The following is a 12,953-nucleotide window of genomic DNA, read 5'->3' as shown; positions in this document are numbered from 1 at the left end:
TATCCGTCAGATGTCGCCAGCTGACAGCTTCAGCGTTGATGTAGCGAAAGGAACGAGTACCTTCCGCGCGGTTCGTTGGTCTAGGGGTATGATTCTCGCTTAGGGTGCGAGAGGTCCCGGGTTCAAATCCCGGACGAACCCGATATCTTTTTTGTTTTTTTTTTTTAACTTTCTATTCAAGCTTCGCGTTCTTTTGATACTTTGCAAGTATTTTATAGCTGCTTCGAGCTGCTAATTATTCATTTTATTGTATGGCTTGCAACGAATGAGATCAAATTCACGTTGTCGTGTATACCTATATATAGCATCGTATTATAGAAGACCCAATTTTCGAGTTTTCTCTTTGCATTTTTACACTCGAATCGCACTCGATTATACATAGGTAAGCAAGCCGCGAGCATAGGTAGGTACATAAAGAGATCGCGCGCGAGTTTATAGCTATAGATTATGCATGTATATAGGTATATATACAGTTAAACAGTACAAGCGGCGATATAGTCTCTGAAGCGAGTCAAGAGCCCGAATTCAAGATGGCGTCCGCGACATTCGTGCTGCTGCTGTCAAATCGGCTTGGGATACGCCTAAACCCACTGGTGGCTCGTCTCCAGCTCTGAAAGCAGCTCAACACCGTCTCCGCATCGCGAGAACGTCCTCCTACTCCGAGGCTCGATTGAATTTCGCACACACACAGGCCTCTTCCGACGTTCGATGCGCTCATTTGGAGGCTAGGTCTTGTCATTGTCAGTCACTTGTTGGCCAGCAGCAGCAGCAGCAGCAGCAGCACAATGATCCAGCAGGCTCGCTCGCCCGGCTGATTGTTTTTTCCCCGCGCATACGAGTCTGCAGCAGCTTCTCTCTGGCCTGCATCTTATTGCTCTCTCGCGACGAGTCATCACCTCGAACCAGGTGAGTGTCTTTGCTCTCTTCTGTGCCGCGACACACTTATTTTTAACGAACCATAGCCGCCGCGGCTCCAAACACGTAAGTAGATAACGCGCGAGCATCGTATGCTAGAGTCATAAGCAAGTAGGTAGGGAGGGAGAGAGTCGGACCTGGCACAATGAATCATCCTTTGGTCTGATAACCCAGAATAGATATTGGCCATTGCAATATGTGTGTTTCTTGCTGTTGCTTCAGGTCTACCGACAGGAGTAAAGAGTCCTATCAACTGCTGCGAGACATGGAGGCACTGGTGGAGTACAATTACGAAGCCCAGGAACCCGACGAGCTCACCATTCGCAAGGGCGATATCATCAAGGAGATCAAGGTGTTGAGCGGAGGCTGGTGGGAAGGCACTCTCAGAGATAAGAGAGGAATGTTCCCTGACAATTTTGTTAAGGTGCGTTGTACTGATGATGAATTACCCGATGATTCGTGCAGTTTTGTCATCTGCTAACCGATTTCCTTGAATGCCAAGGTTCTGGTGCCTCAGGGAGGAGCCAGGAACAGCGCAGAGAGAGCTACGCACGAAGAGGTCACTCTACGCAATGGCTCTGGAAGGAAGTATTGCAGAGTTCTGTTCAGCTATGAACCCTGCAACGACGACGAACTCAAACTCATTCCAGAAGAAGCTATAGAGTACTTGGGTGAGGTGGAAGAGGGATGGTGGAGGGGACGTATAAAAGGAAGAACCGGAGTCTTTCCTTCCAACTTTGTCTCTTCTCCAGTTCCGGAAGAAACTGAGAGGAACAAGCAAGACAAGAAGGAATTGTGCAGAGTACTTTTTCCCTATGATGCTGCCAAGGAGGATGAACTCACACTTGCTGAGGGTGATATCATAACATTATTGTCTAGAGATGCTCCTGACAAGGGCTGGTGGAAGGGTGAACTTAAGGGACAAATCGGCCTCTTTCCTGACAATTTTGTAGAAGTGATAACACTGAAAAATGATCACACAGATGGTACAGCCAATTCGATTTCATCTGTCAAGTCCACTCTCAAACAGCAGGGCAAAAGAAAGGAGACAGCCAATGTCAGAAAAAGCTTGGACACTAGAAACGTCCGCACCGATAACACCACTATTAAAAAAATTCCGTCATCTGCTTCAACTTCGTCTTTATCCGGAAGCACGACGGAGAAAAAGTCCAATCCATTGATCTCTAGCTTGAAACGTTTGGTCGGTGACAGTGCTAACGCTGCTAGCAACAATAATGGAAATGGAAACGGAAACGCAGTCGCTGGATTGGGAGAGGAATTGGACGAAGTTGAGAGAGGCGAAGGCGCGCCTCTTTCGCATTTAACGGCGTCGAGAGCTAAGGCTCCCCGCCGAAGGTTACCGTCAACGCAACATTTAAGGCACAATGTACCAAATACCATTCCAAATAGCAGTAACAGCCCATCAGTTGTAGCCGTAAGTTGTCGGTTTGAAACAGTTTATTTATTTATTTATAGAAACAAGCGTTTTATTATCAAATGATTTATAATAGGAGGAGAACTTGACCAATGGAAGTGTAGAGCCTACAGTACCACAGGAGAAAGAAGACGAAAGCGATGGACTTGTTGCTAAAACCAGGCAAAAGGCACCCTGGGTAAATGTTTTTTTCTTTTTTTTTTTTTAACATTGCTTCCATCAATGAATTCCTTTTCTAATTAATTATATACATTTAGGTTGAAGAACTCAAATTGAATCAGATGGAGAGAAGGAAAATGGGCACGGAACGACCTGATAAAACAGAAGTAAAGAAGGAAAGAGCATTTTCATGGTAAGCTATATGAAATCGTAAATTTTAGTTATTGCGCCGGCATTTATACAGAAAGTAAACGGTAAATAATTCATTATAGGATGCCTCCGTCTACAAACAGCATCGATGTGCCGCCTAGGCCAGATTTAGATGGAGAAGAAATCAAATCAAAAGAAAAAGAAAAGCTTAAATCTCCGAAATCAGAGTCTTCCCCGCCATCTGAACAACCCGCATCATCTCCGGTTACAAATTTGCCTGCCTTTGTTCCCTACCATCTTTACAGTCAACTTTTAGATAGGGTATGTATTTTTAAATTCTTTGGGTTATAATATGACTGGCGTAATCGTAATTGTGAAAAATTCCGTTTACAGATTGCAGTTTTGGAAGAAAAACAGACTACCCTTCAAAGAAAAGTTAATCAGCTTTCGGACCAGTTAGCTCCGTTTATAGCTAATTCAACGAGTGAAAAAAATTAGACTCGGAAACTTGAAGACTTTTTTTCTGCATTTATCTGACAAGATTTTTTTCAAATCGTCACGTTGATATGTTTTATGAATTTAAAAATTAATCAACCGAAGAATTCTTTGTTTTCCGACAAGTATTTAACAGACTGAGACATCACACTAAACATTCCACTTGACGTTCGTAGGCCTACGTTGTGTCTACAATAGAAGGGTGAGCAGATACTCTTTCTACAGATCTCGACATTCATTGTTTGATGATTTACCTTTTAGTTGCATTTGCTGCTAAACTAGTTTATTACGTACTTAAAGGGCAAAGGCTATACAAGTAAGCCACGCGAAAATCGTATTTAATAGCGTAGAGTTTAAATTGACTCGATTGTGCCAATAATTTTTACAATAAGTTACTGTCTCAGCATCGCCACAATGTAACCAGTGATTAGATAAGAGTATTATTTCGGTACGATATTTAGCGAATCAGCAGAAAACGCACCAACTTTCAAAGTGAACTTTTTATACTAGTGATTTTTTTTCTAAGCAGACGATTGAGTTTTTGTATTTTCTTTGACGATTGCATTTCTTTGTTAATGGAGAACATATACACAAATATATATTTTATATCCGTTCGTCGATATTATAACAATTTGACCGTGAAAATAATTTCTAGCATTTAACAATCGCTTTGTACTTTAATAGGCAATGATGTACTTATAAAAATTATCGATGATCTATTTAAACGATATCAAGCATACGCATATGCTTTGCAGATATACTTCTGATCAATAGATAATATTCGCTATGGAGTATGATGAGTGAGAGGCGGAAAAGGGACGAAAAGAAAAATGTAAGTCAGTTGCATTTCGCGGAACAAGATTATGCCTTTTAGAAAGTATTTTTTAAAAATTGAAAAACCCCTGCTTCAGTTGTAAAGAGATAAAACGATTCGACCCGAGAGAGTCGCAAGCGCTATCTTTATACACATTACGTAGCTCGGAATCGGTAGACTAGTGAAGAGGGGAACTTTCTCCGACCAAAACTCGTTATCACGTGTCTTGAATTGATAATTTTATACTTTTATATAACTATAATTAGCCGCGAGTGCGCTGGAAACAATCAAGAGATCTGCTTTTATTGTATTAATCAAAAGTGCGACGGGATCGAGAGAGGAATTTTCATTCGCATAGCGATGCATTCATTTTTTCGAGAAGCCGTTAGCGTGTAGAACGTACCAAGGATGGTTGTGCGTCGATTATTTATAAATATCATTGCGTTTTTAGTCGCTGACGATTTGTATTCTTTTTCCGTTGCGAAAAGTCGAATGTCTCAAACAGAAGCATAATAATGTTGCAATGCACGAGAGAGAAATATAGAGAAAATCGCCAGCTTGACGAGAGTAAAAACGAGAAAAAGATAATAAAAAAAAAAAACAAGGGTAAAATGGTCCTGCTTATCGGTTGTCTCTGTCGCGAGCCAAGTTCGACTACCACATGCACAAGCAAACAAATTTATATAGTCCATGTTGAAACCGCGTTATTAAATGCTTCCAATAGTCGCTGTAAGATAATTGCATAATCACCGACAGTATTGATCAATCGATATGACGAAGTGAAGAGTGTGACAGAGAGCGCGAGAGGTGCGTTCCCGTGATAGCCCATTATTATATGACGAAGAGTTAAAAAAGTCCTATATAGCAGATGTATTAAATAGCCGCGGATGTCGATGCAGCTTTTTCGGTTGTCGTTGTCGTCTCTCCTACTTCGATGAGTCGCTGGACCCGTATGAGACGACTTTGTGTGGGGAGAGAGAACGAGCGAGAGAGAGAGAGAGAGAGAGAGTGTGCGCGTGTTCGATCGCCGATGATCGAGCCTTGGTTTAAGGACGTGTTTTGTATGTACATAATTTAGGATTGCGACAACAAATGAAAAATATTATATTTTCTCTTGCTTTTCGTGATGATGATGATGATGATGATGATGACGACGATGAACTGCGCGTTCTAGCAACGCGACGCAACTATGTACTTCGTAATTGTAAATATGACTAATTCATTGGAGTATACATATATATTATATATATATATACAATTTTCTTTATATATACACATATCGTTTATGCGTTCACGTGGCCTTTACTGTTATGTTCCTCCATCCCCACAGAAACCTCCGTTGAAAGAATTCTAATCAGTTTTTATCGGCGGTATGTGAGGTATCTCGCAGATGTAAGGTAGTTCCGTGGCGCAAGAGACGAGCTTCCAGACGGGATCAGCTTTCGGATCAGACTGAGAGAGAGCTACGCAGCCTCGATTGTGGGACGGATCGCCTGTGGCCCAGGCTCTGTAGTCCGAGCAGGACAACGCGTCACCTGTTGGAGAACAAAGGCGCGCCGTATTAGTACAATAGATAACGGGATTGTTTTGCGTGCTAGGAGGCATTTTAAAGACTTGTAGTGATATCGTTTCTTTTAGAAGTACCAAATTCGTTTTTCCAGAGTCGCTGGTCACCCTCGTTGCTCAGTCCAACGTAGACCGCGAGCTTACCAATGAGCGAGGCCAAACCTCGGCTACGCGACTCTTCCGTAGGGTCAGCCAAAATTCCCGTGCTTCTGCCGGGAAAATGAATCATCTTGCGGCAGTTATCGCGAGCGTTTGTGAAGTTCGTTTTGTCGAGCACGAGACTGAAGAGGCCGACCTTTTCTATGCAGGACAGGCTTTCGTTTCCTGATCCAGTTACATAAATCAAAATGATATTTGAAAAATTTTGTAAAAAAACAAAAATAGTCTTTGAAACGTTCGCTCGAATTGTATACCCTTGTACTCTGCGTCCGGATAAGCGCTGTAATAATCGACGCCCGTGACATTGACCAATTGCCTCAGCCCCTTAGTCTCCGGACAGTCGAGCAGCACGCAATTAGCCGCCTCCCGCGATCCGTTATCCAAGTCCAAGCCAGTAGTCGTCATAGCGCTCTCTATACGTAATAGTCATACATTACGATGTATATACATAATCGCGAATCTTCGGAACCCGAGCCAAAACGCTTTCGAACAACCAACGAAGTTCCCCTGCACGAATATTCTATATATAAATCCAAGACTCTCGCAGCGTTCAAGCTATAGGTACAGCCGATCTTCTGTCGGAATCGCAAGGGCAGGAATTCACCGGGCCAATATTCAAGGATTTTCTATTTTCGCTACGACAACGCGAGGAGGAACATTCTGAGATAATCACCGAAGTTGAAGGCGAGAGCTCGTTTGGTCTCGGCGAAGTCTTTGCACTTGCCGATACTACCGACTTGCCGCCTGGTTATCACCGACTTGCTGGACTTGGCGTCGGACTTGATCAGATTGTACGTTATCCCGCAGTTGAGGTCACCCTTGGGTTTGGATCTGCAGCAACAGGTTGACGGATCGATGAAACTCGACAAACAAAGCAACAGCGAGAGGTACCGCTTCATTTTGAAAATTACCGACTAAGGCTGTACGCAAGTTTATAAAACAGGAACGGTCTAATGACCGGAAGAGAAACGAGTACTTTTGAATTCAGTTTTATTGTGCAGTTGCGATTCAATCGGTCAACTGTCCGTCATGTGCCATGACGTGTGCGGTAATGCACGTTGTTCGTCGATAAATTAATCGTATGTAGTTTGTACTTGATTGACTCTCCCGTTTGCGCATGAATTTTTTTACGAAAATATTACATTATATACTTATGCATGTATGTATATGTACACGTTGACAATAAGCGTAATAATTGGCTCTATAATTTCAAAGTAGCTGAAGCGATGAGAGTTGTTATTAGGCTATGCGTGGATTCAGATGTACAGTGTCGTGTCTACGAGGCCAGAAGCTTGTCGAGGGCCTGGCTGACCTGGTCGAATATCGCGTCTACGGCGCCTTCGGCGTTGATCTAAAAAAAGAACGTAGCAGTCAGGCTCACTTTTGTTCAGAGAAACAGTTGTCGGTGATTATTCGGCTGACGAGTTACGTTACCCTGAGACACTTGTCCTTGTAGTGCTCGACGATCTTGCCGTTTTTCTCGTTGAAAATCTCGATCCTCTTCTTGATGGTCTCCTCGTTGTCGTCGGCGCGTTTGACTGCTGCTGCGGCAGCACGTCCCAGTAGCCGGCTGATCAACGTCTCGTTCTTGACGTCGAAGAAAATTATCAGATCCACTGGGCATACCTGCGTAGCGTGTCAATTTTGATTACATTTTACATTGCTAACTATCCTAACCTCTGTTTTACTCACATCCTTCTCGAACTGCAATCCCTGCTCGAGCTCCCTGGGATAACCGTCGATGAGCACACCCTTGGTATCCGGATTCTCAGCCTTGGCTTTCTCGATCCTCTCCTTGATCAGCGACAGCACGACGTCCGTCGGCACGAACAGTCCCTTCGACATGAGCTCCTGAAGCTCGGCGCCACGAGGACTGCCGCTGGCCACCTCATCTCGCAGAAGATCACCGCTGCTGAGATGCACGAATCCATAATTCTTGATGATCCTGTCGCACTGGGTACCTTTGCCGCAACCTGGCCCACCGATTATCCAGACTGTCTTCATCTTCGATCTTCCTTTTTATCTGTTACAGACAAGCGGTTATTGCGCAATAGCCGCGGAGACACCTCGTACGATTAGATAAAAAAAAAAAAGAAAACGAGCGTGCGAAACTGACGGCTGACGATCGCCGACGACTGCAGTGTATACTAATAATAGCAGCTGACTGTCGGCCGTTTTTCGAAAAGCGCGCGAATCCGGCGTCTGCGCGCGGCGCTGATATATCTGCTTCTATTCTTTACGTCGTCTGCAAGATTTTCCCTTGAACTATACTTGTATGTTTTTTTTTTTTCTCTCTCCGACGATTCTTCGTGTATATCTATATAGGTATACTCGTGCGTTGACTTTGACAGTTGTACGAAGTGTGTTGGAGGGAAAATCGTAAAAAGCGAAAGATGCACGACAGATACGGACGTTTAGGATTTATTGCAGCATTGGGATAGTAAAGCGAGTATGATTAAGAGTCACGAGATAGAAGAAGAAGGAAACGAGGCTTACCTAGACACGCAATTAGCCGAGGAATGCGGCAGTCCACAGACCCTACCAGGCGCGAGTCTCAGGTGCTACTGATTCGCGCGGGAGTCTCAGCTTTGCGCACGACTCGCTAGATATATATATAGAGGCAGTATTGGCGCGAGTCCCATCATCAGACATCAGCTGCCCAGGATCGATTTCCCCGAGAGTCAGCTGCGCGCAGTTAGCCTCTGCGCATAGTCTATATGCTATGTGGTGTATAGACCATGACGTATGCTTGTCTTTATTAATCGATGGAGGATTATCGTGGTTCTCTACGAATTTAACTTCGTGACAGTATATATAGTTAGACGTGAATTTACCGCGCGATACGTATTAATGGTTCTCGACTTTACGAGTTTTTTTGTTGTTTTTTTTTAATCCGTTTATTTGCTACTTATGACTGGCTTTTAGTGGGCTCACTTTTGTGCAGATAACGTTTTTGCTCTGCGCACTCATCGGTCGATCATAATTATCAAAAGCTCATATCCTATGACATAATCTCTGATCGTCACACGAATATGTCGTTATATCAATTTATAAACTTCCAGTTTTACAACAAAATCTTAATTTTTACTCATCGTTCAAAAAGGATGAGCGCCCGATCGGCGGCTCGTCTGTCTCTGAAACAGGCAGAAAACCTGCAACCAGTTGTGCAGGCTCAGGATCGATATGAGAATCTGGTCACGTGACAAGTGCAGTCCTTCCAGGAACAGCCTCACCAGGAACACCAAAAGCTCCAATCCGATCATGCAGGACTGCATCAGTAGCCAGGGCGCGTGGAGCATCGGGTAGTCCTTGCTTTTGCGATTTAAAAAATTTTTTTTTATTTTACATACGCCATAATTTCTTATAATAAGCATGCGTGTGTAAAGTGGCTTATTCTCGCATTAGTCTAATTTATGCAGAAAATATCATTTTTGCTTGAAAGGAGTTATTTACTCCGAAAAATATTAACGTTTCTATCAAAATTTCCACTCGTGCGTAAATCAGCTACTTTGCGCACTAGATCCACAATGAAACATAACGCACTGTTATCGCTCCGAGCATGATGAGCGTGTAGTGCTCGATTCCAAGGATCGAGCTCATCAGCTTCAGATCCCTTTCCACTTCTGCTGGTACAGCTTCGATAAAAACGTTCGAAATTATTCCTCGTAATGTGCAATTTATAGAGGACTTTTATTTCTGTATATTACTCACAGAAACTGCGCCAAGCGCTCGGTCGATCGTTCCTCGCCATCGATTTGCAATTGATTATCCGTATAACGTCAAAGGTAGTGATGGCCTGCGAATAAAAGAACCGCAAAACCTTCGCGCAACTCATCATTACATAAAACGCTCGTCGTAATTTTAGCCTGCCTCTATTTCAGAAAGTGACGCAAAGGCTCTTTCCGGGCAAAAAAGAAAATAATTACCCGCCCACGTACAGCCGCATACAAAGCGCGATCTATAGCTCCGATATTTTCGTCGAATTCATATAACTTACATTTATTACTGTATATATTTCTATCTTGTAATCTGCGCTGTCTGCAAGTGAACACGTGCGCGCGCGCATGTATACAATATAGCTATAGCTATAAGCTATAGTATAGTTATACATTGGACGCTGTCAGTGCACATAGTCGAAGCATGCGGGCGAACGCACCTAACCTAACAGTCGTCTCTCCCCATGTATCGAGCGTGGAAGTGCACCCGCAATTCTTGTGAATTATGACAGCTTATCACGACGAGGTGGAGATCGAGGACTTCGAATTCGACGAAGACACCGAGACCTACTACTACCCGTGTCCCTGTGGCGATCAGTTTGAGATATCGAGGGCTGAGTTACTTGCTGGCGAGGACGAAGCTACCTGTCCATCCTGTTCTCTAGTAATCAAAGTTATCTTCGACAAGGACAACTTTATCGCTAAGTTCGAGGAGGTGCTGAAGATCGAGGAGAAGGAACTGGTCAAGACGACTTCGTAATGTGAGTTGTGGTCGCTCGAGTGTGTTTGTTTACAAGAGCTTTCGTTCCTAACCTCTATTGCGCGGGTTGATGCTGATACTTTATCGTTGCTTGTTCTAGACTAGATTCCACTGTACCATGGCAGCTCGTGGTAGAGGAAGAGGCAAGCCCTCGCTCGCCCTGCCTGGGGATCCGGGCATTGGAAAAGGGGAAGTATTGCCACCTATACTACAACCACCACCGGCTTATCCACCGTTGGATTTCAAACCGCTACCCACTACCATAACGAATGAACTGAGGTACTTGCAACAACGAAAGAAAGAGTTTGCAGACTTTATGCACGAATCTTTCAACAACGTCCTACCGATTGTGGTAAAAAAAGATATCGAGAGGTATTCCGACCGCTACCAGGATCTGTCATCGACTGTGAAATACCATGAAAGGTACGATTGGAGCAGGATGCCAGCGGAGCTGAAGCCACAAGTGAAAAAGAGGAAAGGAGATAAAACACAAAAGAACGCTAAGAAAAAGAAGAAGGACATTGACATTGAGTCCAAATTGCAAGAGCTCGAAAAGAAGGAGACTACTGCAAACCAAAGTGATGCCGAAGAAGGGGATAAGGACGACGATGAGTCTGAAGACAAGGATGTGGAGGATAAGGTGGAATTAGAGGAAGAAGAGATCGACGAGGAGATGGACGAGGGCACGGATTATGTGAATAACTACTTTGACAATGGGGAGAACTACGAAGATGATGAGGAGAACCTTGATGATGGAGCCATTTTCTAACAGCAAATATAGTTGACTTGTAAATATAAAATAAAATTTATGATATTTTCAAATTTCCCGATCACTTATTATGTATCACTTATTATGACAAGTCTATATAACATACTAACAGAACCAATTAGTCCAATTAGTATAACATAGAAAGAGCTGCCCATGACAGTGCTGGAGTCGCAGATGCTGCAGGCCAGTGCTCCAAAGCGCTAAAAATATCAGTTATTACTTATGTCCATAAGTTGCGCTGTTTTACTTTATCTATATTTCGTTAAATCGTCACTGACTAGGTAGCCACTGCTGATTGATCTTCTACGAAATCTTGCCATATTTTTTTTATTTTTGAATAATTTTTCACTTTTGTCAAGTTTGTTTATTATTATATTCTTAAACTTAATTTTTTGTTGGTTATGGTTATGCAAAACTGGTCGGATTTTGGCCCATCGTTGCGCGTGAAATTGTCAACGAGAATATAAGTAAGATGAATTTAGTCATAAATACACACTTTTCAGCAATTCAATCAATTGTTGCGTTTTTCCGAATCATGCTGACTCGTGTGTGCATTTACAGATAATTTTGCAATCTTCAAACAGAAAGCGAGTCAACGATTGGACATGAAACGTTGAATAATTTCTTCGAAATCGGTTTCACGATTCGTACACCATTGCACCCGGTGACTCTGCAATGAAAAATCGGTATCATACGATTGAACGGTATTCGTTTACGTAGAAATCGTTATACCTATTGCAGTATTGCGACAAAGTGCTCTCCATCAACGCTCGACGATCGGCGAACCTCGTCGCAGGTTTCGCCATCCGATCCAGAACAAAACCGATAAAAGACTGACAGGGCACACTAGTAGCTTGAAAATCGGCATCTATCAGCACGCTCGCATCGAGGTCGACTTCATCTCTGTAAAAAAATCGCTACGATTTTATAATTTTCGCACAAGCATTTTAGCGAGTACTCGAATCTACTCACGTATCGGCGAAATAATTTTGTATGCTTTCCAATTGGTGAACCAATAGTGGTTCTAGACTGACACCCGGAGAATCCCAGATCAACTGGAATTTGGCAGCCGACTCGATTTCTTCGCTTCGCAGATCGTCGGCTTGAATTCGTCTCGACATTACCGATCTGCCACTCGTTCAATGACGAAAAATGGTTATTAAAGTATTGTTAAGTTTGATATTGATCGTTGACGACAGATTAAATTACTCACTTGGCAAAGAGTTTCCGAGCGCTCGTATCGACACTTCGGACATTAGAAAGCTTCTTAGCGAGCCGGCGAGTGATATCGACGTTATCTTCCGGTGAAACTGCAATCGGCGAATTATCTCTTAGAAGATTGATTATAACAATCTATGAATTAAGAACAACGTAACTGATTGGTCGAAATTAAAAAGTTCTTGCGCGTATAAATAAAATGTACTATTACATTGTATTGTGGATACAGGTGCGCGGCTGTTTCAATACTGCACAACTCTTCGCTCGTCCAGATCTTATCCTGATGTTTGACGAAGTAGACGCTAGTGTTTGCGTTGTCGAAGGCTCTATGCAAGCAAATAAATCATTCGTAATAAACTCGACGAGTTATTGAGTTTAAATATTTCATCAAGTACAAACCGAGAAGTGGAGCAGTTAGAGTGTCGCGCGAAGGTAGCGATACCGGGTGCGAAAACAAGCAGCAGAAGGACGAGTTGTACAGATATGAAACAGCATACGAAAATCACGCCAATCAACAGCTGACCGGACATCCTTGTCGATCTCCGAAGTAGACCGGCTGCACCGGTGACCATAGCTCGGCCCCGGGATCTTCCGCAGAGCTCTTGTAATTCGTCCTTGTCCATCTCTTAGCTTTCGGTAACGTTTTTCGACTGACATACTCCATCCGAAGTTGTATCATCGAAGTCGAGAGTTAGTAGAATGATCGAGTGACCCACTGCGAAATTCGCTTACACTGTTATTGCTGACTCAAGGATCGGCCGACTTATGCTTATTGTTCGTTTGGGTGTGAAATAATT

The 12,953-nt window shown here is 43.2% G+C and overlaps 4 protein-coding genes and 1 non-coding gene across 7 annotated transcripts; 3 read left to right on the top strand and 2 right to left on the bottom strand.

The window, feature by feature from the left end:
* The first annotated feature begins 69 nt into the window (after positions 1 to 69).
* On the top strand, positions 70 to 141 carry TRNAP-AGG. The gene has a single exon. It is a non-coding gene; the product is annotated as a tRNA-Pro (tRNA).
* Positions 142 to 527: 386 nt separating this feature from the next.
* LOC100678847 (SH3 domain-containing kinase-binding protein 1) lies at positions 528 to 5,243 on the top strand. The gene is made up of 7 exons (XM_003425544.5): positions 528 to 906; positions 1,138 to 1,339; positions 1,418 to 2,350; positions 2,427 to 2,528; positions 2,608 to 2,702; positions 2,782 to 2,980; positions 3,053 to 5,243. The coding sequence occupies exons 2-7, from the start codon at positions 1,181 to 1,183 to the stop codon at positions 3,155 to 3,157; spliced, it is 1,593 nt and encodes a 530-aa protein (XP_003425592.1). The 5' UTR covers positions 528 to 906; positions 1,138 to 1,180; the 3' UTR covers positions 3,158 to 5,243.
* LOC100123865 lies at positions 4,354 to 6,620 on the bottom strand. The gene is made up of 4 exons (XM_001607577.6): positions 6,367 to 6,620; positions 5,948 to 6,106; positions 5,613 to 5,858; positions 4,354 to 5,503 (listed from the first exon to the last, which is right to left on the bottom strand). The coding sequence occupies exons 1-4, from the start codon at positions 6,590 to 6,592 to the stop codon at positions 5,319 to 5,321; spliced, it is 816 nt and encodes a 271-aa protein (XP_001607627.1). The 5' UTR covers positions 6,593 to 6,620; the 3' UTR covers positions 4,354 to 5,318.
* A 46-nt stretch (positions 6,621 to 6,666) lies between these two features.
* Positions 6,667 to 12,889, bottom strand: LOC100677950 (adenylate kinase isoenzyme 1). 2 transcript variants are annotated; one of them, XM_032596666.1, is made up of 11 exons: positions 12,368 to 12,405; positions 12,152 to 12,248; positions 11,911 to 12,066; positions 11,671 to 11,841; positions 11,186 to 11,608; positions 9,405 to 9,489; positions 9,237 to 9,328; positions 8,190 to 9,005; positions 7,386 to 7,716; positions 7,128 to 7,319; positions 6,667 to 7,044 (listed from the first exon to the last, which is right to left on the bottom strand). In XM_032596666.1, exons 9-11 carry the CDS (start codon positions 7,695 to 7,697, stop codon positions 6,970 to 6,972), a joined length of 579 nt encoding a protein of 192 aa, XP_032452557.1. In that variant the 5' UTR covers positions 7,698 to 7,716; positions 8,190 to 9,005; positions 9,237 to 9,328; positions 9,405 to 9,489; positions 11,186 to 11,608; positions 11,671 to 11,841; positions 11,911 to 12,066; positions 12,152 to 12,248; positions 12,368 to 12,405; the 3' UTR covers positions 6,667 to 6,969. The 2 variants fall into 2 exon arrangements, with proteins under 2 accessions (XP_032452557.1, XP_003425479.2); XM_003425431.5 differs by lacking the exons at positions 6,667 to 7,044; positions 7,128 to 7,319; positions 7,386 to 7,716; ... (1 more) ...; positions 9,237 to 9,328; positions 9,405 to 9,489 and adding an exon at positions 12,556 to 12,889 and having other exon boundaries at positions 11,250 to 11,608; positions 12,152 to 12,291; positions 12,368 to 12,482.
* Positions 9,322 to 10,999, top strand: LOC100123857 (DNA-directed RNA polymerase III subunit RPC7-like). 2 transcript variants are annotated; one of them, XM_008204809.4, is made up of 2 exons: positions 9,322 to 10,170; positions 10,275 to 10,993. In XM_008204809.4, the coding sequence occupies exon 2, from the start codon at positions 10,288 to 10,290 to the stop codon at positions 10,936 to 10,938; it is 651 nt and encodes a 216-aa protein (XP_008203031.1). In that variant the 5' UTR covers positions 9,322 to 10,170; positions 10,275 to 10,287; the 3' UTR covers positions 10,939 to 10,993. The 2 variants fall into 2 exon arrangements, with proteins under 2 accessions (XP_008203031.1, XP_001607617.1); XM_001607567.6 differs by having other exon boundaries at positions 9,607 to 10,170; positions 10,270 to 10,999.
* Positions 12,890 to 12,953: the final 64 nt, after the last annotated feature.

The sequence above is a fragment of the Nasonia vitripennis genome, chromosome 1 (genome assembly GCF_009193385.2).
Source record: "Nasonia vitripennis strain AsymCx chromosome 1, Nvit_psr_1.1, whole genome shotgun sequence".
NCBI lineage: Eukaryota > Metazoa > Arthropoda > Insecta > Hymenoptera > Pteromalidae > Nasonia > Nasonia vitripennis.
The sequence above is the reverse complement of the archived record's forward strand: the minus strand, read 5'-3'. Positions and strand labels throughout refer to the sequence as shown.